Source organism: Alosa pseudoharengus, unplaced genomic scaffold (genome assembly GCF_046254945.1).
Source record: "Alosa pseudoharengus isolate Yale_2024_CS ecotype anadromous, Long Island Sound unplaced genomic scaffold, YU_APseudo_1.1 YU_APseudo_1.1_scf_6, whole genome shotgun sequence".
In the NCBI taxonomy this organism is placed as follows: domain Eukaryota; kingdom Metazoa; phylum Chordata; class Actinopteri; order Clupeiformes; family Clupeidae; genus Alosa; species Alosa pseudoharengus.
The window spans coordinates 7,991,186-8,016,522 of NW_027468848.1; the positions used below are offsets into that span (position 1 = coordinate 7,991,186).

General features: G+C 43.7%; 2 protein-coding genes across 2 annotated transcripts in view; one reads left to right on the plus strand and one right to left on the minus strand.

Annotated features, from left to right (window-relative positions):
- The window catches only part of snrnp200 (small nuclear ribonucleoprotein 200 (U5)), a 28,953-nt gene extending 15,465 nt beyond the window's left edge, over positions 1 to 13,488 (plus strand). The window contains exons 29-45 of the mRNA XM_076270026.1: positions 2,532 to 2,705; positions 3,068 to 3,228; positions 3,698 to 3,925; positions 5,979 to 6,170; positions 6,538 to 6,716; positions 6,877 to 7,028; positions 7,121 to 7,229; positions 7,460 to 7,568; positions 7,661 to 7,850; positions 8,149 to 8,313; positions 8,940 to 9,061; positions 9,280 to 9,423; positions 10,154 to 10,330; positions 10,803 to 10,963; positions 11,177 to 11,258; positions 12,024 to 12,116; positions 12,847 to 13,488. Of these exons, the coding sequence (XP_076126141.1) occupies positions 2,532 to 2,705; positions 3,068 to 3,228; positions 3,698 to 3,925; positions 5,979 to 6,170; positions 6,538 to 6,716; positions 6,877 to 7,028; positions 7,121 to 7,229; positions 7,460 to 7,568; positions 7,661 to 7,850; positions 8,149 to 8,313; positions 8,940 to 9,061; positions 9,280 to 9,423; positions 10,154 to 10,330; positions 10,803 to 10,963; positions 11,177 to 11,258; positions 12,024 to 12,116; positions 12,847 to 12,996 (2,588 nt within the window). The 3' untranslated portion in view covers positions 12,997 to 13,488. The remainder of the gene's footprint in view (positions 1 to 2,531; positions 2,706 to 3,067; positions 3,229 to 3,697; positions 3,926 to 5,978; positions 6,171 to 6,537; positions 6,717 to 6,876; positions 7,029 to 7,120; positions 7,230 to 7,459; positions 7,569 to 7,660; positions 7,851 to 8,148; positions 8,314 to 8,939; positions 9,062 to 9,279; positions 9,424 to 10,153; positions 10,331 to 10,802; positions 10,964 to 11,176; positions 11,259 to 12,023; positions 12,117 to 12,846) is intronic.
- Positions 13,489 to 13,519: 31 nt separating this feature from the next.
- ciao1 (cytosolic iron-sulfur assembly component 1) lies at positions 13,520 to 20,311 on the minus strand. Its single transcript, XM_076270027.1, has 6 exons — positions 19,870 to 20,311; positions 19,499 to 19,647; positions 19,188 to 19,299; positions 18,688 to 18,776; positions 17,667 to 17,929; positions 13,520 to 14,180 (listed from the first exon to the last, which is right to left on the minus strand). The coding sequence occupies exons 1-6, from the start codon at positions 20,006 to 20,008 to the stop codon at positions 13,946 to 13,948; spliced, it is 987 nt and encodes a 328-aa protein (XP_076126142.1). The 5' UTR covers positions 20,009 to 20,311; the 3' UTR covers positions 13,520 to 13,945.
- Positions 20,312 to 25,337: the final 5,026 nt, after the last annotated feature.

Sequence of the window (25,337 nt, forward strand, 5' to 3'; positions counted from 1 at the left end):
GCACACACACGCACGCATACATGTGTCTCACATTCACATACAACAGGGTACCCGCGGAGTCTTAAAAGTATTAAAAAGTATTACATTTAATTTTCCTAAATTAAGGCCTTAAAAAGTATTGAATTTCACCTCAAAGTCTGGAATTTTTTCACGGAGGTCTTAATTTTTCAAATGATCAGTAGATTTAGTCTAATATCCTCACGTAGCGTAAATCAGACAAAGATTAAAGTTCTTCGTCGTACGACGGATTTCCGTCAATTTGATTTTAGAAATGTCATATTTGAGATCGATGCAGATCCGATGAGAAAAAAAAATAGGAGGGGGTCTATCACCTTTTCTTTTCCTTTTTTTAAGGCAACTACAAATATTAGCTCCGATGAATGAATGTGTGTGATGGTAAATATTTAAAGACCTAATAGTGTTCTTGAGAACTTTCTGTGTCTCAATCAGAGATGGCTCAAGAAGATACGTCAGCCATGAGTTTCGCTTTGTATATGTTGTAGCTACACGCTTGTCTCATTGGCCTGGGGCGGTTGCTTAAAAAAAAAAGAACACGTCTGGAGGACGGTCAAAGTTGGATTATAGTGACACCATCGAGACAGCTGATGAGGTTGCCCAATCCGTTTAACTTTTTGGATATGATATTGTGAGCTCTATGTGCGAATTTGGAGGCTGTGTTCTTTCCGTGCATCAATGTAGACAATTTCTTACTATCGCGAACTCTTGTCAGGGGAGGTCATTCATTTTGGGTGTCACCTATGACTTGAACAGATAGCCTGCTGCCACCCGATGTAGCTTACTATTATTGTTACAGTTTTTGATCAATGCAACTAACAGTATGTGTAAAACGACGCAATATAAACCGTAGCCTATGCCTATCCCGTCTGTTTTTCACAATTTGCGATGGAAGGTTTTGACTGAGCATGTTAACATAAAATAATAATATCGCGTACTGTTGAGTAAGGGGGTCAGTCGTGTTTGTGACGCACAGACAGCCTTGTAGCCTATTTTGCTTAGGTCTCATTTTAACGACAGTAGGTTGTGAGCGTATGTTGACAAAAAATAACCATGCAATTAAAATAGTCAACTTAAAACGTTGCTTTTATTAATGTAGCAAAAAACCATAACCCGTAGGTCTACCAGAACCTCGCATATTAGCGTCATGATTTGTGTGCGTCTATTTGGCAAGGCCACTAGCTGTCATGGATGCGTTGCTAAAGTCAAGTCAAGTTTATTTATATAGCGCATTTCATACACAGAGGTCATTCAATGTGCTTTACATAAACATCAATGTGCTTTACATAAACAACAATAAAGGAAGGCACAGGTGTCAAAAGTTAAAAAATAAATGGAGATGGGCGGCTGTTGGAAACTGTTCTGATTCATTACTTTGATGAGGAAATGTGAAGTCTTGCAAACTTGATTTTATAGATTTTACTTAGTGTTGAATTGCATATTAACAAGAAAAAAATCTCCCCTTTAAACACTTTTGGCCTGAAGTAATTAAATAAGTGTAAGTTAAAGCCTTGCTACAATATTGCTGCAGTAGAAAAGAACAGCAATGGCTAATCAGCAATGGTCAGGAAAACTCAATCTCAATCAAGAACACTCTCAATTGGCGGCTAAAACGAGGCTACAGGGTAGACAAACCATAGGATTGTTATGTTCTATGTATTCACCTGTAGGTGGCATTAATTACATAGTAACTTAGTACCCTGTAGCCTCGTTTTGGTGTTTATTTGGTGCTTTACTTTGCTGTTTGCATCTTTTTGTACATTAAAAACCAATAGGTCGCGACCGCAAAAGGGGTGCTATCTCTATAGGTAGATATGAACAACGTATGACTTATGGCCTGAAAAAAGTTCAGTCAAACGATTTTTCACTTTAATCCCTGAAATCAACTAGGTTCTATTCCGTGTAAATTTGTCCATGAAGCGGGACATTCAGTCACGTTACTACCGCGACAAAGCTTTGCGTTGCCACTGCACTGCTGTCATGTTCATGTTGGCATGTTCAAACACTTGTAAATAGTAATTATTTGAGGTTTAATCTTACCTTTAATATTATTTATTCTATCCGAATGGGTGCGATGTAGGTATTAAATTTCATCTGGTGGTATTAAAAAGGTCTTAAATTTAGGTCTGACAATTCTGGGGGTCCCCTGTACAAGCTATTTGTTTTTCTTTGCAGTCTCTCTTCAACCTCTGCAGGGTTTGAGTCCCAGAGTGCAGCCGTAACAAGGGTCATTTCTCTGCAAGGTTTGATTCCTAGAGTGCAGCCGTAACAAGGCTCATTTCTCTGCAGGGTTTGATTCCTAGAGTGCAGCCGTAACAAGGGTCATTTCTCTGCAGGGTTTGATTCCTAGAGTGCAGCCGTAACAAGGGTCATTTTTGAGTCGAAACTCCTTCAGTAAGTGTAATCTGTACTACATGTTTTTTGTAATGCATATCGTGTGTGTGTGTGTGTGTGTGTGTGTGTGTGTGTGCGCGTGTGTGTGTGCGCGTGTGTGTGTGCGCGTGCGTGATGTCCAGCGTGTGAGACGCAGCTCCCCGTGTCGTTCCGTCACCTGTTGCTCCCGGAGAAGTACCCTCCCCCCACTGAGCTGCTGGACCTGCAGCCACTGCCCGTCACTGCCCTCCGCAACGCCGCCTTCGAGAGCCTCTACCAGAACAAGTTCCCCTTCTTCAACCCCATCCAGACACAAGGTACGTGTGTGTGTGTGTGTGTGTGTGTGTGTGTGTGTGTGTGTGTGTGTGTGTGTGTGTGTGTGTGTGTGTGTGTGTGTGTGTGTGTGTGTGTGTGTGTGTGTGTGTGTGTGTGTGTGTGTGTGTGTGTCCCTGCAGAGTATGAACTTGTGTGTGTGTACAACAGTGATAAGTGTGTGTGTGTGTGTGTGTGTGTGTGTGTGTGTGTGTGTGTGTGTGTGTGTGTGTGTGTGTGTGTGTGTGTGTGTGTGTGTGTGTGTGTGCGCAGTGTTTAACGCGGTGTACAACAGCGATGATAACGTGTTTGTGGGCGCCCCCACTGGCAGTGATAATAATATGTGTGTGTGTGTGTGTGTGTGCAGTGTTTAACGCGGTGTACAACAGCGATGACAACGTGTTTGTGGGCGCCCCCACTGGCAGTGGAAAGACCATCTGTGCGGAGTTTGCCATCCTCAGGATGCTGCTGCACAACGCAGAGGGACGCTGTGTCTACATCACGCCTATGGAGGCCCTCGCTGAACAGGTAACACACACACACACACACACACACACACACACACACACCAGGGGTCGAACAGATAACAGATACACACACCAGGGGTGGAACAGGTAACACACACACACACACACCAGGGGTCGAACAGATAACAAATACACACACCAGGGGTGGAACAGTAACACACACATACCAGGCGTGGTAATTAAATTATGAAAATGTGTAGAGTTTCGGTCAGATTTACCAGCCATTCAATATTAGATTATTACTTTGTATCTGAAATCTACCAGCCACTTTCATATTTTACCAGCTTTTGGCCACACACACACACACACACACACACACACACACACACACACACACACACACACACACACACACATACACGTTGCATACTACAATTCTTTGCTCTTTTTGTTTCACGGAAACACACTCTTTGTCTCTCACACACACACACTCCTTATGTCTCACTCAAACGTGTGTGTGTGTGTATCAGGTGTTTGTGGACTGGCACCAGAAGTTCCAGGACGCGCTGAATAAGAAGGTGGTGCTGCTGACGGGCGAGACCAGCACTGACCTCAAGCTGCTGGGCAAGGGCGACATCATCGTCTCCACGCCCGACAAGTGGGACATCCTGTCACGCCGCTGGAAGCAGAGGAAGAACGTGCAGAACGTCAGCCTCTTCATCATCGACGAGACGCACCTCATAGGGGGAGAGAACGGGGTACGAACACACACACACACACACACACACACACACACTCAGAGTAGATAGCCACACTTGTGTTTGTACTTGACTGCCACTCTTATCTACAGCTGCTTACAGTGCAGATTAATGTTCACTTTCATGAGCATGTGTACTCTCTTGACACACACACACACTCTCAGAATAGATAGCCACACTTGTGTTTGCATTTGACTGCCATTATTATCTACAGAGTGGCAGTCAAATACAATCTATAAATAAATCAATAAAGCTTACAATAAATCTTATCTATATTAGATTAATGTTAATTTACTTTCATGAGCATATGTACTGTCTTGGCACACACACACACTCTCTCAGAATAGCAGGGATGCAAACACGGCGCTTTTCGGCGCCTCCCGCTTTTTTCACGTCAGTTTGGGTGACTTGTGTGAATCGTGCAGATCCGAAGAGTTTTTTTTTTAATGGGGGGGGGGGTGTCTGATCATCAAGGATGCTTTCCGGCGACTCTAGCTTTTTTCACGTCATCTACCGCAGGCTACAAGAGGAACCAGAGCGTTTCTCATATGGGCCTGCTGGTTAATGTGCTTCTGATCATGTAGCAAAGGAGCTGTAGTCTATCGTTCAAGCAGCTAAGAAAATATAGGCTACGTTAGGAGGCAACTCTCTCAGTTCGCGCTCTTACCTCCGCAGTAGCCTATAGCTACTTCAGGTGGAAGTTTCAACACGCAACACGCTGCCATCTGACTGATCATCCGGAACCATACAACAATACAATTATTCCTGTCAGTGACCTAGGCCTAGTATTTAATGTTATGTGGGAATTGCAAGAATACGGGTAAAAACAATTCCTTACTTCAACCACGGAATTGCCTGTGTCATTAATTAAAACGGTAGGAAAACTGAATGAAAGACGGCGCCGTCCATCAACAAAAACAGCACAGAGTCAAAACGTAGGCCTAATTTAAAGTCCCAGACATTTAAAGGGACAGCGATCACTCAAGACATAGGCCTACACCACGAGTGATGAACGTGAAATGCTTTGAATAGCCTACTACAAAACACGCAAAACAAAACAAGCATTTATATGACAAATGCGTATAGAACCATTCTAATCTAGCTAATGGTAAATGAAGTATATAGCATTCACATATAAAGCATTCAATAGCCTGATGAAAACTTGTTCAGTCAGTTAAATTGCTCTCATAAAAGGAACAGCAGGCCTACAGAATATTCCAAATAGGCTAGTTTCCTTTCACTTCGACTGCAACATATGAGTTAAACCAATCTTCCTATGAACAACAGACCCCAGTAACACATGGAATTGCTAAAAATGTTGAAGGATCGAAAATAATCAAATCATTGGCTTAAAGAATCAATATTGTATCGAATCGTGATGAAACTTTACACCCCTATATGGCATCCTTACAATTAGGGAAGGTTTTTGGGAAGTATTTCTCATGCAAGCACTGTGCAACCATGCTGAGTAATGCAATGAAATCATTGTAATAGTTTGCAATTTTGCATTAGTAAAGCAGTCCACCGATGTGCATGTTTTCACTTACTGCTTTAGTTTCAATTGTGCAACAACAAGACCATAACAATGATAATGGTTTTATATATCCATAAAGATACATTTCTGGAACTATCTTTTTTTTTAGACTGTTGGTTGGTAATGTTTCTCTCTTTTTTCACCTCACATGTGTTTGCATCACTGCCAAGGAACTGGGACAGTGTATTTTCATATAAAGAACATTTTTGTGTGAATAGGGTGAGCCCTGGATGGCAGAGGTGGTGGCAAAATGTAATTATATTATATTTCCTGCGGGGGCGTGGGCTTCGATAATCTCACTCCTTTTTGACCATACCTCTGTTTGCATCCCTGGAATAGATAGCCATACTGGTGTTTGCCACTCTTATCTACAGCCGTTTACAGATTAATGTTAATTCACTTCCATGAGCATGTGTACTCTTTTGGGCTTGCTCTGTCATCTTGCACTCTCTTCTCCGTAATTTCATATATATATATATGTGTGTGTGTGTGTGTGTGTGTGTGTGTGTCTCTCTGCAGCCGGTGCTGGAGGTGATCTGCTCTCGGATGCGCTACATCTCGTCCCAGATCGAGCGGCCGATCCGCATCGTGGCTCTGAGCTCGTCGCTGGCCAACGCCAAAGATGTGGCCCACTGGCTGGGGTGCAGCACCACGGCCACCTTCAACTTCCACCCCAACGTCAGACCTGTACCGCTGGAGCTGCACATCCAGGTAGACACACACACACACACACACACACACACACACACACATATAAATACACACATACACACACACATAAATACTAACACACACACACATATATAAATACACACACTCACACTCATAAATACACACACACACACACCAGAATTAAAAATATCTCCAAGCACCGTCTCTGCATCAATCCTTGAACCTTTTTGTTCTATCTGTTTTTTCTGCACATTATTTACGTATTTGCGTACATTTATTTACAGTTTTAATTGATTGAAAGTGTGTGTCCGTGCCATATTTATAGTGCGTTTTATTGTATTGAAAGCACGTGTCCGTAACTTCAGCCTGAGTGTGTGTGTGTGTGTGTGTGTTGTGACCGACGCAGGGCTTTAACGTGAGTCACACCCAGACGCGCCTGCTGTCCATGGCTAAGCCCGTGTATCACGCCATCATGAAGCACTCGCCCAGCAAGCCCGCCGTGGTGTTCGTGCCGTCGCGCCGCCAGACGCGCCTCACCGCCATCGACATCCTCACCTTCTGCGCCGCAGACGTCACACCTCAGAGGTACACACACACACACAGTGACTCTCCCTTACACCCTCTTTTGGACAATGTGTTGTGATTAACTGTCAAAAGAAGCACTAATGTGCAGACCTGCATTCAGAAGCACACAGACTTTATAATTGTATTTTTTTGTGTGTGTGTGTGTGTGTGTGTGTGTCAGGTTCCTGCACTGTACAGAGAAGGACCTGACACCCTTCCTGGACAAGCTGAGCGATTTGACCCTGAAGGAGACCCTGTCCAATGGGGTGGGCTACCTGCACGAGGGCCTCTCTGCTGGGGAACGCAGGATTGTAGAACAGCTCTTCAACTCCGGTACGTACACACACACACACACACACACACAGACAGATTAACACTGCTCAAACTGACCACCTAACTGACTGCATGTTTGTGTGTGTTCTCAGGTGCTGTCCAGGTGGTCGTGGTGTCTCGCTCCCTCTGTTGGGGTACCAACATCTCCGCGCACTTAGTCGTTGTCATGGATACCCAGTACTACAACGGCAAAATCCATGCGTAAGCACTTTCAGTAATTATTGAAAGGGAAAGAGCTAAAGTCTGAACTCCATTTTCTTGGTCTCAATAGTGGAATAATATTGTGTGTGTGTGTGTGTGTGTGTGTGTGTGTGTGTGTGTGTGTGTGTGTGTGTGTGTGTGTGTGTGTGTGTGTGTGTGTGTGTGTGTGTGTGTGTGTGTGTGTGTGTGTGTGTGTGTGTGTGTGTGTGCTTTGTCCTCTCTTTGTCCAGTTACGTGGACTATCCCATCTATGACGTACTCCAGATGGTGGGGAAGGCCAACCGCCCCCTGCAGGACGATGAGGGACGCTGCGTCATCATGTGTCAGGGTTCCAAGAAGGTGACTCATTCTTTCAGTCCACTCGTCTTCTGTGTCCCCCTTTCTTCTCCCTGTCCTTGGAAACCTGACCCATCATCTGTGTGTGTGTGTAGGACTTCTTTAAGAAGTTCCTGTACGAGCCGCTGCCGGTCGAGTCTCATCTGGACCACTGTCTCCACGACCACTTCAACGCCGAGATCGTCACCAAGACCATCGAGAACAAGCAGGACGCGGTGGACTACCTCACCTGGACGTTCCTCTACAGACGCATGACTCAGAATCCCAACTACTACAACCTGCAGGGTGAGTGTGCACACACAGGGAGACACACACGCACACACATGCAGATACGTACACACAGTCAGTCATTATACCCTGCAGAGTAAACACACACATGCAGATACGTACACACAGTCAGTCATTATACCCTGCAGAGTACACACACACACACACACACACACACACATGCAGATACGTACACACAGTCAGTCATTATACCCTGCAGAGTACACACACACACAGTATGTTCTGTGGTTTTCCTGTCTCACCCTGTGGAACCCTTGTGTGTGTGTGTGTGTGTGTGTGTACTCTGCGTGTGTAGGTATGTCCCATCGGCACCTGTCGGACCACCTGTCGGAGCTGGTGGAGAACACACTGCAGGACCTGGAGCAGTCCAAGTGCATCAGCATCGAGGACGAGATGGACGTGGCGCCCCTCAACTTGGGCATGATCGCCGCCTACTACTACATCAACTACACCACTATCGGTCAGTACACACACTCACACACACACTCACACACACACACACACACACACACACACACACACTGAAATCTAAACATGGGCATAATCGCTGTCTACTACTGTACATCAGATACACCACCATCGCTGCTGCAGATTTGTGTGTTCAGCTCAACCAAGACTGATGTTGTCTAAGGGCTGTCATCAGTGCAGCTCGCCTCATTGTGTGTTTGGGTCAGGATTTAATGGTGTGTGTGTTTGGGTCAGGATTTAGTGGTGTGTGTGTTTGGGTCAGGATTTAATGGTGTGTATGGTGTGTGTTTGGGTCAGGATTTAATGGTGTGTGTTTGGGTCAGAATTTAATACTGTGTATGTTGTGTGTTTGGGTCAGGATTTAATGGTGTGTATGGTGTGTGTTTGGGTCAGGATTTAATGGTGTGTGTTTGGGTCAGAATTTAATAGTGTGTATGTTGTTTGTTTGGGTCAGGATTTAATAGTGTGTATGTTGTGTGTTTGGGTCAGGATTTAATGGTGTGTATGGTATGTGTTTGGGTCAGGATTTAATGGTGTGTATGTTGTGTGTTTGGGTCAGGATTTCATAGTGTGTGTGTTTGGGTCAGGATTTAATTGTGTGTATGTTGTGTGTTACAGAGTTGTTCAGCATGTCTCTGAACGCCAAAACGAAGATCCGCGGCCTGATTGAGATCATCTCCAACGCCGCAGAGTACAAGAACATTCCCATCAGGCACCACGAGGATGCACTTCTCAGACAGGTAACGTTAATGACCACACACACATTCACACACAGATACAGATAACATGTACACACAGTTACCCACGAAACAGCTGGAAACAAATACAGATACACACAAATCCTGAGACTCACAGTGTTCTCTGTGTGTGTGTGTGTGTGTGTGTGTGTGTGTGTGTGTGTGTGTGTGTGTGTGTGTGTGTGTGTCCGTCCGTCCGTCCGTCCGTCCTCGTCCTCCAGCTGGCACAGAAGGTGCCTCACAAGCTGACCAACCCCAAGTTCAACGACCCGCACGTGAAGACCAACCTGCTGCTCCAGGCTCACCTGTCCCGCATGCAGCTGAGCGCAGAGCTGCAGTCCGACACCGAGGACATCCTCAGCAAGGTGTGTGTGTGTGGAGGGGATGGGTCTTTAACTAGAGGCAAAGATCCTCAGCAAGGTGTGTGTGTGGAGGGGATGGGTCTTTGTGAGGTCTTTAGTAGAGGCGAAGATCCTCAGCAAGGTGTGTGTGTGGAGGGGATGGGTCTTTGTGAGGTCTTTAGTAGAGGCGAAGATCATCAGCAAGGTGTGTGTGTGGAGGGGATGGGTCTTTGTGAGGTCTTTAGTAGAGGCGAAGATCATCAGCAAGGTGTGTGTGTGGAGGGGATGGGTCTTTGTGAGGTCTTTAGTAGAGGCGAAGATCATCAGCAAGGTGTGTGTGTGGAGGGGATGGGTCTTTGTGAGGTCTTTAGTAGAGGCGAAGATCATCAGCAAGGTGTGTGTGTGTGTGTGTGTGTGGGGGGGGGGGGGTGTGAGGTCTTTAGTAGGGGCGAAGATCATCAGCAAGGTGTGTGTGTGTGTGTGTGTGTGGGGGGGGGGGGGGGGGTGAGGTCTTTAGTAGAGGCGAAGATCATCAGCAAGGTGTGTGTGTGTGTGGGGGGGGGGTGAGGTCTTTAGTAGAGGCGAAGATCATCAGCAAAGGCCTGATTCTGTGTTTTTTGTTTTTGTCTTTTTTTGTGTCTAAAGACAATTAAAAGTGAAAAGGGGTGTGCTGCTCTCTTGTTGGTCTAGAATTGTACATGACTGTGTGTGTGTGTGTGTGTGTGTGTGTGTGTGTGTGTGTGTGTGTCTGCAGGCGGTGCGTCTGATCCAGGCATGTGTGGACGTGTTGTCCAGTAACGGCTGGCTGAGTCCAGCCCTGGCTGCTATGGAGCTGGCCCAGATGGTCACCCAGGCTATGTGGTCCAAGGACTCCTACCTCAAGCAGCTGCCCTTCTTCAGCACCGACCACATCAAGAGATGCACCGACAAGGTGAGACCCCCATAGACACTACTCACACACACACACACACACACACACCACCCACACACACACGTGGCACACACAGACCCCTCCCGACCCCTCACTGCCACACACCGACCACATCTTGAGGTGCACCGACAAGGTGAGACCCCCATAGACACTACTCACACACACACACACACACACACTGACCCCTACCGCCACACACACACACTGACCCCTACCGCCACACACACACACACACACACACAGACACACGGCACACACAGACCCCTCAGTGCCACACACAAACAAACGCAAACACACAGACCCCCATAGCCACTACACCCCCACACACGCAAAAACACAGATACAGACCTGCCACTGGGAGGCAGACTTAATTCTGTTTATTTGGGTTCGAAGCTGGAGAAGTATTTACGTTTTTTTTTGTGTGTCTGTGTGTGCGTGTGTGTGTGTGTGCGTGCGTGCGTATGTGTGTCAGGGCGTGGAGAGCATCTTTGACATCATGGAGCTGGAGGATGACGAGCGTAACGGGCTGCTGCAGCTGTCGGACGGCCAGATGGCCGATGTGGCCCGCTTCTGCAACCGCTACCCCAACATCGAACTGTCCTACGAGGTGGCCGACAAGGACATCGTCAAAAGGTCAGACATCGCACACTGTTATGTGTGGTTATGATGGAGGGCGTATGTGTGTGTGTGTTTTGTATGTTTATGTAGTGTGCATATTTTTTAGTGTTGTATGTATGTTTTTTTTGTTTGTTTGTGTGTGTGTTTATTTTGTGTGGGTGTTTAAGGTGTGTGTGTGTGTCTGTATGTGTGTATTTAATGCCTGTGTGTGTGTGTGTGTGTTCTCAGTGGTGGTCCAGTTCTGGTTCTGGTGCAGCTGGAGAGAGAGGAGGAGGTGACTGGTCCAGTCATTGCACCATTCTTCCCTCAGGTCAGTGTACACACACACACACTTGTCGTTTGTCCCTTTCTGTCTCCACCAGCTGACAGCACTACCATTAATGCTTGATGGCTCAAATTCTGCAGATTAAACAGGTCAGGTGCATCTCAAAAAAATGAGAATCATGGACAAGTCCATTTATTCCATTTACAATATTTCAGAAAGTGACACTTTCATATAACCTAGATTCGTTACACATAAAGTGAAATATTTCAAGGTTTTAATGTTGATCATTCTAATCTTAATGATTACGGTTTACTGCTCATGAAAATCAAAAATCCAGTATCTCAAATATAAGAATAAAGAATTTGTAATACAGAAATGTTGACCCAAGAAGAGCTCTAATCAGCTAATTAAGTCAAAACAGCGGCAATGGTTTCCTGAGTCTTTAATCTCTGTCTGGGCAGACTTTTCCATTATTTTCTATTTTTTTGAGATGCACCTGTATATAGTAAACATACAAATGGTTGGAAGTTCTTTAGATTATTCCGTAAATATGTAAATGCTGATCAATTGTACAGATCGTTCAGTAAAAAAATATAAATAAATGTAGGGCAGTTCTGCAGATAATTTCATTAATATGTACATGTGGGAATTCTGCAGATTATTAAATGTTGGGCAGTTATACAGATTATTCAGTAAATATATGTAATACATGTTTGCCAGTTCTGCAGATTATTCAGTTGGGCGTTGGAGTTGGATGTAATAGATTTGCTGTGTTCTCTGCTGAATGCTGTTTGTCGTGTGTTGCCGTAGAAACGTGAGGAAGGCTGGTGGGTGGTGATCGGAGACCCCAAGTCCAACAGTCTAATCTCCATCAAGAGGCTCACGCTGCAACAGAAGGCCAAGGTCAGTCACACACACACACGCGAGTTTTACAACCCTATTCTCACTCGTGCCATGTTGCTTAATGAACTGATCATTTGTATGACTGTGGTTATTGGAGTCGAGCTGATCCTAGGAGCACATATTTAAACTCTGAGGTGTAGTCCCTTTAAACAGATGACCTGAGGGTAGAAAATCTGTCTGTCCTAAATGCGAATAAAAAATAAAAACTACACTAGATATACAGAGAGGACAGTGTGTGAAGACTCGTCATGTAAACTCCCATCTCATCAGTGGGATTGACCTGATCCTGTCCCTGTGGACATTAGTAGCATTCAGCCGCCCCTCAGCAAGTCCCTCCACTCGGCGGCCATATTGCAACGCTTTTTGGGCACTTATCGGGCATCTATTTCGGCAGACATGCGCAAGGCTTCACGGCATCAACCTTGCTCCAGTGGCAAGATTACAACACATGATTGGCACGATGTCTTCACAACACACCACATGATTGGCTCAATGTATTCACATGTCAGTGTTTTGTCGCGGAAGGGCTGGGATATGTGTAGACAACAGTTTTTTTGAGTGCTGTCTCCTCATTAGAAAGTCTCTGGTCTAGTGAAGCTTAGGTGTAGTTCATTTAAACAGGAAACCTGAGCGTGTGGTTGGTCTAGTGAAGCTTAGGTGTAGTCCATTTAAACAGGAAACCTGAGGTCTGAAATGTCTGACCCTGACTGTGTGGTGTGTTCGTCTGCAGGTGAAGTTGGACTTTGTGGCCCCAGTCCAGGGCGTCCACAACTACACGCTCTATTTCATGAGCGACGCCTACATGGGCTGTGACCAGGAGTACAAGTTCAGCGTGGACGTCAAGGAGGCCGACAGCGAGGGTGAGAGCGACTCCGACTGATCTGGAGTCAGGCCACGCGCCCTGTCCTAGCCCAGGGCGTAGTCACGGAGACTCGTACGCGTGTCTCAGGCTGATCTGGGAGCAGAGAAATGGCGTCGTCCTTTAATGGCTGTCTGTATTTTGTATATTAGCCAGTGAGTTGTGGGGCAGTGAAATACTGCTTGTCTTTGTTTTCCTTTTCCCTGTTTAATTCACACATGGCTGTGATAAAATCACCTCTTTTGAAGCGGCTCGTGGTGGGTTTTTAAATGTAGCCGATGATAGCGCTTGCTAGTGTAAAACCAGGGGTAATCACTGGGAGCAGACATTGCAAAGCCAAAACGTTTTGGTGTGTTGTATCCCTACAGAACCCTTCTTTGGTTTCACCACAAAAGTAACTAAGTTGAGAGAAGTAATGCTTATTTGAAATGTGAAACGCATTTTTTATAATGGAAATCGGCCATGGTTGTTTTGTAGTGTTTTATGCCAGTCTAAATAAACAAATAAAAACAATATACTTGGACTTTCTCTTCACCACACACAATTAGTAATTAAATTTCTTATTTTAATCAAAACTCAGTCCATTTGCATTGCGTGACAATCACATGAAAAATCAAAAAGCACATGTAAAAGCCATGATGGAAAAAGTTCTACCAGAAAAAAGCATTTAAGAGGAGGGATTGTTTGTTCACAAAGTGTGAAGTGAATTAAATGTTGAACTTCATATGAGGTGCTCTTGTTCTGATCCTAAAGAGGCAGAGACAATACTAAATGAGGCATGGCAAAATCCTCTGAAACAAATGAGCATTTACACCCTCAGTTGGGATTCCTTTCACACACGGGTGTTGATGGTTTTGGCACACGACTGATCTTAAAGCTTGCCTACACCCCGACTCAACCCGCAAGGCTCACGTTCCGTTACAGAAACACGTTCACAGTTCATTGGTCCTCTAGCCTGCCAATCGGGATATCAATCCTCTGATTTGTAGCTCCAGAGGCAGATGTCTCCATCGTCGCTGCAGGAGGCCAGAAGCCCCGCCTCCTTGGGGCTCCAGGCCACGCAGTTGACGTCCTGGCCGTGCGCTTTGGGCACGTGCACGCTCATGGAGAAGACGGGCTGCTCGGGGTCAGAGGTCACGTCCTCCTTAAACACGCGCACACCGTCGTCCCCGCAGGCTGTGGCCAGGGCACTGGTCAGCCGACACCTGGACAGGGACAGGGGTGAGACAGCACACAGCTGATCAGTTTATCTAAAGACCATTCAATTGTTTACTTATTTAGCTATTTATTTAGATATTTATGTATATATATTTGATTTAGTTTATATAGTATATTTAGTATTTTAGTATCATGATTATGTTCTACTGTCTATTGTACAGTGGAGTTTTTTATATAAGGCAGAGAGAATAACTAAAACTTTTAATTTTCTGACTGGGCTATCAGATCACAATTTGACACTGATTTCTAGGAAACTAACTAAGCAAAGGTTTAAGTATCAACAGGAAAGTAAAAAGGTCTTTAACGTCATACCAAAACGGCTTATCAATGATTTTGAATGCCAATTTAAACAACTTTCTTGGAGTGAGTTGCTTGCCACAGATAGTGTTGATGATGCTTGAGAGCTTAATGACTATGATTAACAAAGTTAAAAGTGAATTCAGTAAAAATATAATTTACTCTAGGAAAAAGCAAAACTTGCCCTGGCTCAGTGAACAAGTATGGGCTTTAATGAGGCAGAGGGACTATGCATTAAAAACTGCAGTTAGGTCTGGGTTAGCCCATGATAGAAGAACCTTTCAACAATTGCGTAACAAAGTTGTAAAAGAAAATCAAAAGTTGTAAGAGAAAATCAAAAGCAACTTTTTTTATCAACATTATCAAGGACTCCAAAGGAAATAGCAGGCAAACTTGGAAAAACATTAATATGGTCCTTAAAAAGGATCATAATAGTAACAGAGATAAGGGGCTTGAGCTACAAGTACAGGGCACATTAACACAAGATAAAGTCAGTTTAATACTTATTTCATTGATTCTGTGCAAGACTTAGCAAAAGGATTTGGACCTAGAGAGAAGTGCATCACACCACCAAATGACAATCTCCCACTTTTTAACATATCTGAGGTCACAGAATCCTCTATTGTTAAAACCATAGGCCACCTTAAGAACTCAAAGGCTAAAGATGTTTTTGATTGTGACTGTGCATTTGTGTAGTATAAATATATCCTCTCCACTCCAATAACACATCTGGTCAACCTGTCTTTTAATCATAGTTTTTTTCCTATGGCCTGGAAAACAGCAGCAATAACTCCTGTTTTCAAGGCTGGTGATGTAACTGATGTTACCAACTACAGACCTATCAGTATACTCCCTGTCATTTCTAAAGTGAGTGAAAGGATAGTGTGTGACCAGTTGATGGACCATTTAAATCAGGGCCATTCTCCACTGCACCCTATGCAATTTGGTTTTAGAAATAACCACTCAACTGAGACAGCAAACTGTTACTTTATTGAGCAAATTAAATCTATCCTTGATAATGGGGGTGTTGTTGGTGCTGTTTTCCTTGATTTCAGAAAAGCTTTTGACACTGTAAATCATAATGTTCTGTTGTCAAAGTTATCTAAGTTTAATTTTTCCCCTAAAGCTCTGACATGGATAGAGTATTTAGATTCAAGGAAGCAGTGCACCAGAATTAATGATGTATGCTCTTCCTTTGCCAACAGTTCCATTGGAGTCCCACATGGATCAATTTTAGGTCCAATTTTATTTAGTTTATATATTAATGACCTCCCTCTGATTTGCCCAGATGTCAATATCCAAATGTATGCGGACGATACAGTAATCTATACACATGCCAAAAATAGAGAACAGGCTGCTTTAAAACTTACTGCAGTCCTAAATAAAGTGTCAGATTGGCTAACTAGTAGCTGTCTGACTCTTAATGTAAGTAAAACTGTTGCTATGTATTTCTCTAAAAAGGGAAATGCACAGCAACAACCTGACATCTTGGTCAAAGGAGAGATGATCAAAATTGTTGACCACTTTAAATATCTGGGCATAACCATTGATTCCAATTTAAATTTCAGAAAGCATATTAAGAAGATATCTAGAAATGTTAGAGCGAGTTTGATTACTTTTAGACATATTAGACATCAATTACCCTTACATGCTGCTAAACTGTTTATGCACTCAATGATTTTCTGCCATTTGTCTTACTGTGCTACAAGCTGGTCCCAGGCAGGTGTGACCACTCTGAAACCCTTGTACTCTCTATACAAACAGTCTGTGAAAGTGCTTGATAAAAAACCAAGAAATTATCACCACTGTACTATTATAAAAAAAACATAGCCTGTTAACATTTGACAGTTTTATTTGGTTCTCTGACATGTGCCTGATGTACAAATTGACCCATGATCTTGCACCACCACCACTTAAGCAATGTGTGTCATTCTGTAGAGACAATGTTAGGGTATCTAGGGCTGCAATGAGAGGAGACACTACATTCAAAAAGACCACTTTTGGCCAATCAGCATTTTCATATCAAGCAATTAGAAAATGGAACTCAATCCCACTCCATATCAGAGACTCTAAGTTTTAAAAGTTTTAAAATGTCTTTGAAGACATGGCTGAAGGACAATCAAGCTTGTGATCATTGCTCTTTGTTTTTCACTTAGTTTTTCTTCTATTTGTAATGTTTATCTTGTTGTCTTTTCATGTCTGTGTTTGTTTATGTTTTTACTGTGCTTGAACATCCTGCCCAGGGACTACAGGTGCAAATTAGCTATTTAGCTAACCCTGGTATAGAAGCTATTCTATGCATGGTCCCTGTCAAACAAAACTAATAAACTAAAACTAAACTAAATATGTATATTACTTTTTCTGCTGTAAGTGCATGTTGTGTGTGATGTATGTATGCTACTGAGACCTTGACCTTCCCCTTGGGGATCAATAAAGTATCTATCTATCTATAACAGTAGCCAGCTCGTACAGAGCAGGTTACATACAGTACACAGGGTTCCTACACATTTTTCATTTCAAATTTTCAAATTTTTTTGTTTGCATTAACGGTTTATCAGATGCAGTATCCATGTCTTAGTGGAAAAAGTGGCAGTGTTTTAGCCGAGAATAGCAGAGCTACGCAAACATACCAGTGCACAATGGGGTAGGGCACTTGCATAGAGCAGGGGTTTCTCAATTTGGTTTTGGTGCCAGGGTCCCCTTGTGGGAGATTTTTTTCTGAAGGATCCCCATGTAATTGTATCTTGACGATATGGACTGACAGTTACACATTTACACACATAAAGCTACACAGCAGTAGGAATGGTTCATTATGACCTGAGTGAAGTGATTGGTAATGTAGATGCAATAGTCTGGAAACAAATATTTCTCCATACCCTTGTTTCTTTTTTTCATACCTATCCAGACCTGGAAATTACTAAAATCAAATTCCATACTTTTCCAGGTTTTCCATACTGTGTAGGAACCCTCAACACCTGACACCTTGGGGCGCTTTCTACAGTCCAAGGCCTGAGGCCTCATTAATGAAAATGTTGCATAGAAACAATCCTTCATTTGATCTTGTCTCACATAAATGTATGTGTGGTTCAGAGGAAACCGTAAGCTTGAAGCAGCTCAAAACCTCTGTCATTTACTCCCTAACCAACCAGAAGCTCAGAGAAGCCCAAGGTACTCACCACGCCACGTCATACACCGTTCGTCCGTGGAACCCGGAGAGCGTACACACACACTTCCACGGAACCTCGCCGTCCGGCTGCACCTCCTTCCAGATCTTAACGGTGCGATCATCGCTGCAGGAAGCCAGCCGCTGGCCGGCGGGGTCAAAGGTCACGCTCCAGACGGTGGAGGTGTGGCCCTCCAGCGTGGCCCGGCACTCCCAGTCGTCGTCCTCCTCCTTGTAGATGCACACTTTGTTGTCGTAGCTCGCCGAGGCCAGGAGCTGGAGGGGGGGTGGGGTTTACAGAACGTAGTCTCAGGTGAGTATGTGCATTCCACTGGAACCCAGTGGTGAGTATGTGCATTCCACTGGAACCCAGTGGTGAGCATAGACATTAGAAAGCTAGATCCCTCATTGACTGTCGAGTTCTATTAAGTGGCATCGTAATCGCGGCTGCCATATTGGTGGGGGCAGCACGTTTATCGTCTATGGGGGAGTAACAGCAACACCTGCTGCAATCAGAGACGCCTGTTTGATTTCCAGTCAGTCACGTGTTTCTCCATTGGCCTCCAGTTATTGTTGCCCCCACCAAGATGGAGACTCTATTTACGTACGTTCTGGAGCCCAGTGCGGTATCTAGCTTTCTAATATCTATGGTGGTGAGTATGTGCATTTCACTGGAACCCAGTGTGGTATCTAGCTTTCTAATATCTATGGTGGTGAGTATGTGCATTTCACTGGAACCCAGTGTGGTATCTAGCTTTCTAATATCTATGGTGGTGAGTATGTGCATTTCACTGGAACCCAGTCAGACACATCCCCTTACTTTCCTCCAGCGTTCCAGGCAGCTGACTTTTTCCTATCTATTTTTTGATTAGATCAGATTCGATTCGATGTACTTTATTCCACCCAGAGGGGAAATGACCATTGTGCTCCATACACACATTGAAACATACAAACACAAGACTCACTTATACAATGTCCATGTAACCCACAACAAGACTCATGAGAGCCGCAGACGCGGTGCAGCCTGACGTTACCTCCATGGTGGGATGCCAGGCCACGTGTTTGACGTCCTGTGTGTGGGAGTTCACCACACTCATACACTCGTACTCATCGTCCTCGTCCACTGGAGGGGGGCAGGAGAGGGAGAGAGAGAGAGAGTTCACTGTCTGTCTATCAGTCTATATATCTATACAAACACTCTTGAGTTACAGGGATCAAGGGTTTAAATAAAAATGGTATGACGTGTATGTTTTCTAACTATTAAGAATCACAAGATTACAATGACATGGTTTGGGGATTATCAACAACACCTTAGTCTTATAAGGTGAGATCAGTTGGGGTTGAGGTTACCTCCCCGCACCCACACTCTCTTATCCGTTATCTATGGGTTTAACACTTAAGTCAGTTTCTGTATTTACTCTCTCGATTCCTAAATCTGCGCTCGTTTTCATTCTTTATGCACTTGCATTATAAAGGCAGCTATCTGTCTCCATATTAAGTCCAAAAAGGTGAGATGACTTCTGGTTGAGGTTACCTTCCCACACCCACACACTCTTGTCTCTGCTGCAGGTGGCCAAGAGGTTGCCAGATGGGGACCAGGCGACGCACTTCACCTCGTTCTCATGGCCTTCCAACACCGTTAAGCACTGCGGATCACACACGTAGCAAATAAAGTTATCATGTCCTGGCAAACTGACACGGATCCGGCTGGGATCTGGCAGAGCTACCATGATAAAGGTCGGATCCTTTCAAGCCAGTTGGGTTAGTGCTATGTTTGTCAAATCAACAAGATGTCAACCAACCAAACTTTCCTGGCCTGTTGTCAATGATGCATTAGTGTCTTACCTCGAAGTCGTCGTTCTTCCTCTTCCAAATGCACGTTGTGGCATCGAAGCTTGCAGAGGCCAGGTAGTTCCCACATGGTGACCAAGCTACCTTTCTGACGGTGCGCTGATGGCCGTCTGACAGCACACACTTGCAAACCCACGACTCGCCTACGTGAAAAGCGCAAACACATCGCTTACACTTGCACTGATTACTATTCACATACCTTTCATTGTTTCCATATAATGTTACTGTAATATTAACTCCTGAGTTGAGCACAGCAGAATGACTTAAAGTAAGTTTGTTAACGTTACATGTTGGGCTACCAGATACTGGCCGGAAACTAAGCTTCCGTTAGATTTTGATCAGTATGCTAACGTTAAGACCTTTACCTTCTTTCCCCCAAATGCGAATAGCTCGGTCACCGCCACATGAAGCAAGCAGTGTACCCTTTGGGTTCCAGGCCACGTACCAGCAGCGCGAGTCAGGGTGCGCGCTGAATCTATGAAGAAGATCAAGCGTGTCCTTCATAGCTAGCTAGCTTGCTTGCTTGCTAGGGGCTAGCCTACTCTCAGAGAATGTCTAATAAGGGCTCTGCTACTCTACAGTAACTAACGTTAGCCAAGATGTTGTATGGTAACACTGCATCAACTTCCGCACTGTGACAGGTTAAACATTTACGGATGAAAATGTCAAGCTATGACTTTCAGATCGAGCAGATAGAGACGAGTGACGACAATAAAACTGCTGTTTAGTTTGCCAACAAACTAACGTTTTTAAGCAAAACTGTTTATCTTATCAGAACAACTCCCTGAACCTTTTTTTCTTCGTGCCTTTAAAACTGCAGCAGATATGGTAACACTGCCACCTATAGCCAAGGAATGGAGAATGCGTTGTGCTGAAGGTTTGGGTTTGGCAGTTAAAATGATAATTAAAGGTGCTCTAAATAAATGTAATATTTTGCCTCCGCAATCTTAGACCGGCTTAGTTCTTGTGCACCTCTTGCTCTCATATGCTGCCTCTGTCCAGCAGCTCCTGCCTGACCCCTCGTCATAGGCCCCTCTAGGGCCTCATCACTAGACACTCAGGGGCCTCATCACCATCACTCAGGGTCCTCATCACCAGACACTCAGGGTTAGGGCAGCACAATTTGGGGAAATATCTAATTGCGATTTTTCTGACAGATATTGTGATTGTGATTTCAATATGGTTTATGAATGTCAATGAATTGATTCAGTTCAATATTCCAAATGTCTTTTTAATTTTTTGCCACCCCTGATTGGTGATCTCGCCCCTCACACACACTCACCAATCAGAAGTGGCAGAGTCAAGGAGGATGAAATTAATATAAAAGTCAGAAATGTGATAAAAATGAATTGTGCACAATTATTTGTAGCTTTTGCGATTCGGTAATTGCGTTGGTTCATATTGCGATTACGATTGCGATAATTGTGCAGCCCTACTCAGGGCCCTCATCACTAGACACTCAGGGCCAGGGCCTGAAGTTAACTTTTTTGTCCACCAGCCACTGTGGCAGGTGAATTTTGAAATCCACCTGCCACAGTGGTTTTTTACCAGCCAAAATTATTTTGTGCCCAAAATAAAGGTGAACGACTCTTGAACTTGTACAGAATACACATTACAGTACTCAAGTAAAAGCAAAAAAGTACTTTTTTTGTAGGCCTTGATTTTTATATTTTTGATGGACCTTTAAAGGGATACAAAAGTATCCTTTATGCCTATTTGCTTTTCTCCTCCTCTGTAGACTAATCATATAGTCAAACATATTTTAAAAGCCCAATTCAAATATATTTTATTTAATATACTTTATCATAGCCAGAATAAATAAGCATTACGTGGCTATGGATTGAAAAGCAGTCTTCCAATACATTGCAGCTGATTCTTCTGCTTTGCATGGCTAGAAGTCTGGTTATAACTCCACCGCGACAATGTAACCTAAAAACAATGGCTATATTATGGGTAAACCTATATTTAGGCTAAAATAGCCTAGGCATATCCACTCGGGCAGAGCGAGCAGGCTATCTGTTTTCTCAGCCGACCGCCTCATGTCATGTCCTGCAACATTGAGGCTACATAAATAAATGCTAGGCTTTTTCTAACTTGTATGCTCGATTTCCAGTGCATTTGCTTTGCTTGTAAATTAAGTTGCAGGCCTACTTTCCTTGTCCAATGTGATTGTTGAACGATGCTGGCCAGAAATGAATATACGTGAAAGTTTCCGTGTCATGTCATAGCCTACCTCTAGTCTCGTTGCTACTCTGGCAGCCTCACCAGAAGATGCAGCAACTGTACATCATTGTGTTAACTGAGCTGTTAGTAGGCTGCTTTTATAATCGTGGGCTAACGCATTCTGAAGCCCTGTTTCTTTTCTCCTGGGAGAGGTGCGCTTTTCCCTCTTCGAGATACTTTCTCCAATAATAAACTTGTACTCGTAATGTAAAGGCAATTGAAATGTAGCGGAGTAAAAGAGTAGATTATTGGCTCAAAAATGTACTTGAGTAAGAGTAGAAGTAGGCTACCGTTTTGAAAAAGGAAAGTCGTTTGCCGTTCCTCGAAAAAAAATGTAACGCGTTAGGCTACTACCCACCCCTGCAAATGGGTTTGATCTCGCTTTCTCCGAGCCATAGCCTACAAACGGCAATCTGGACAGTGCATCTCCTTGCTCACTGTTGTGTTGTCTTATTGGCTACCCGCCAACGTGGCAGGTACATTGACAGTTTCACCCGCCAATCACAAAAGTTACCCGCATTTGGCGTGTGGGCGGGTGCCAATTTCATGCCCTGCTCAGGGCCCTCATCACTAGACACTCAGGGCCCTCATCACTAGACACTCAGGGGCTTCATCACTAGACACTCAGGGCCCTCATCACTAGACACTCAGGGCCCTCATCACTAGACACTCAGGGCCCTCATCACTAGACACTCAGGGGCTTCATCACTAGACACTCAGGGCCCTCATCACTAGACACTCAGGGGCTTCATCACTAGACACTCAGGGCCCTCATCACTAGACACTCAGGGCCCTCATCACTAGACACTCAGGGCCCTCATCACTAGACACTCAGGGGCTTCATCACTAGACACTCAGGGCCCTCATCACTAGACACTCAGGGCCCTCATCACTAGACACTCAGGGGCTTCATCACTAGACACTCAGGGGCTTCATCACTAGACAAACTGGGGACCACAACATCAGAAATCAGTGGGCCCCATTTTTTTTATTTTTTGAGTCGGGTATAGTTGCCCAAACACCATCACACTCATGAGGCAGCTCCCTGATATCTGTAATATCCACAGTTAAAACAGAAAAAAAACACTGTAAAAAAACACTGCATCAATACACAGTGGATCTGTAAGGCATCCTATGCAGGCTTTGTCCACTAGGAGGCAGTAAATCTGTAAGGCATGCTATGCAGGCTTTGTCTAGGGCGCAGTAAATCTTTGATTAGAAACAGTTGTGGGTAACACTGTATGTCGCTCACTGACCCAGGGCAAAGCCCAGATCAAAATCATGTCCATATCGGTATGGAGAAAATAAGAGGAACACAATTTTTAGATTCGATTTTAGATCATAATTTATCAAAGTGTTTGCTATTCTAGTCATTTCTAGCAGTGGTCAATTGTGTATTTCTGAGAGTGTAAAAAGGTACAGTCCACAATTCTAATCGTGTGGCCTCTCTCTCTCTCTCTCAAAAAAAAAGAATAATCCAGTGTTTGTGTTTTAGTTCTGTGGCTCAGACATACACATTATAGCCAATCAGCACATGTGTGCCAGTATATATTACATACATGAAACATATTTTTTTAACGGATAAAATGTTTGGAAATAGATGCTTTATGAAACAGATTATTCAAAGTAGCCACTGTTTACCTTCATGACAGGTTTGCACACTACTATCTACCGGTACATCTAAAGGTGACAGAGCTTTCTATGCTCCCCAGCTCTGGAATAGCCTTCTATATAAAAGGTCAAATCCTGCACCACTATCAGTAGCTTTAAACACCTACCTCTTCTCCCTAGCTTTTAACACCCCCTGATTCTTTACCTCTATTTATTTATCTATTTATTTATTGTTGTTTTTTATGTTCATTAATATTATTACAAGGGCCATCTATTGCTAGCCTGGAAAATCCAGACCCTGATAATCTAGAAAGATTAAGGGTCTGGCAAAGAGCAATGTAGGCCTAATGGCCCAACTCGAGGGGCAGGCAACAAGCATGCATTTAAAAATCTCACTGCACGCATTTGGATAACACTAGACCATGTTTACTCTGAATGATTTTGGACTTCGACGCAATCGGATAACATACGACCAATGTGTACTGTCCTCCAACGTTGCAGCGCTGTCTTCATCAGTTTAGCTGGTTCACCGGAATACAAGGGGAAAAATTAACGTGCATCATTGCTCTTTGCCAGAGTGTCTCGCAGAGACAATTCCATTGTGCTCTCATGAGAACTCTGGATTTCCAGGGTAATATATCCTATCCCCTAATACTGTTTTACTGGTTTATTTGACAAAAAATCTGTATGGATTTGCTCTATAAGCACCTTATGTCTGTTTGGAATTGTTTTGAGAGCCTATTGATGTATCTCAGAATAAAAGAATGTCCACCACATACACTCTAAAAAATACTGGGTTATTTTCTCAACCCAAACGTTGGGTTGAGGCTGTCAGGGCATTTTGTGGGGTTGTTTTTACTCATGTTGGGTTTTTTTCTGTAACCCAGCTTGTTGGGTTGATAGTTTAGGACAGCGCCCCTCCTCTCTCCCACCTGACGTGGAGTACACTACCCAGCACCTGGGTGACTTTAACACAGCTGCATAGTTATTTGAGAGTTCGAAAAAACATCGTTATTCTTCCAACCGTCCAGTCCACCAGCTGTCAGCATGCAATGGAAATCAGGCGATTTCGTAAGGTATGTGTCTTTAACTTTTTTTTAAAATGACTGATTTTAAAAGTCCACCCAGAGATGTAGAAGCTACCCTTCATGATATGAATGGATATTCTGCCTGCCAATTTCGTTCAGCCTCAAACAGGTTAACAATTGTGTCATTCATGCTAACGTTAGCTAACATTAACTTACAATTACTGTTCATGTTAAATATACACAAAGACAGACTCATAAAAACATAGTTCTTTGTTCACTGGGTATGAACTGCTGACAGAAACAAAACGAACTTTTACAACGAACTAAAATGAGCATACCAAGCTGGTTGACATTTAGCAGACCATATAGCTAGCATCAATGCTAGTTAAATATGCTTTGTGGTTGTAGCCTAGACTATGGTTGCAGCTAACGTTTGTCAGCTAATATTAGCCAACACAGTTGAAGTAATGTTAGTCTCTTCACAAGCCACACATACGGTAATAATAATGGCAAACAACATCTTATTAATTCATTCAGGGTAGCTTCATATTATAGCCATGTAACTTAACATTACTGGGTGTTTTTGGTTGTAGCAGAGAAGACGGGCTCTGGTTGTAGTAGCACTATCAGACAGTCTTTTAGATAACGTTACCCGGTAACGTTAGCATCTAGAACTAGAAACTACAAGTTATTATAACTGCATAGACTAGGTGGTCATGGTTTCCGAGTGTGTTGCGCTAATAATTTGTCTCTTGGTGAATTTTTAATGTTTGTCAACATCATTCAATGATAATGGTTCATGAAAATCTTGATATAAAGTTCTGTAAATAACAGTGATTAATGCACTCTTTTTTTTTCTTTGATTCACAGGGGTGATCCCCAAAACGGACGGTGGAATCTGCCTGCCTTCATGGAAGTATCACAAGCTTTTTCTAGCTATCTGTTAAAAAAATAAACTGCCAAATAAATAA

Bases quoted from the DNA above. Each gene is read 5' to 3' on its own strand.
- ciao1 (XM_076270027.1), bottom strand. From the start codon at position 20,008: ATGAAGGACACGCTTGATCTTCTTCATAGATTCAGCGCGCACCCTGAC. The intron at 18,777-19,187 runs GTAACCTCAACC...GCCCCCCTCCAG, and splicing joins GAGTGTGTGGGTGTGGGAAG to TGGACGAGGACGATGAGTAC. The intron at 17,930-18,687 runs GTAACGTCAGGC...CCCCCCCTCCAG, and splicing joins CCTGGCATCCCACCATGGAG to CTCCTGGCCTCGGCGAGCTA.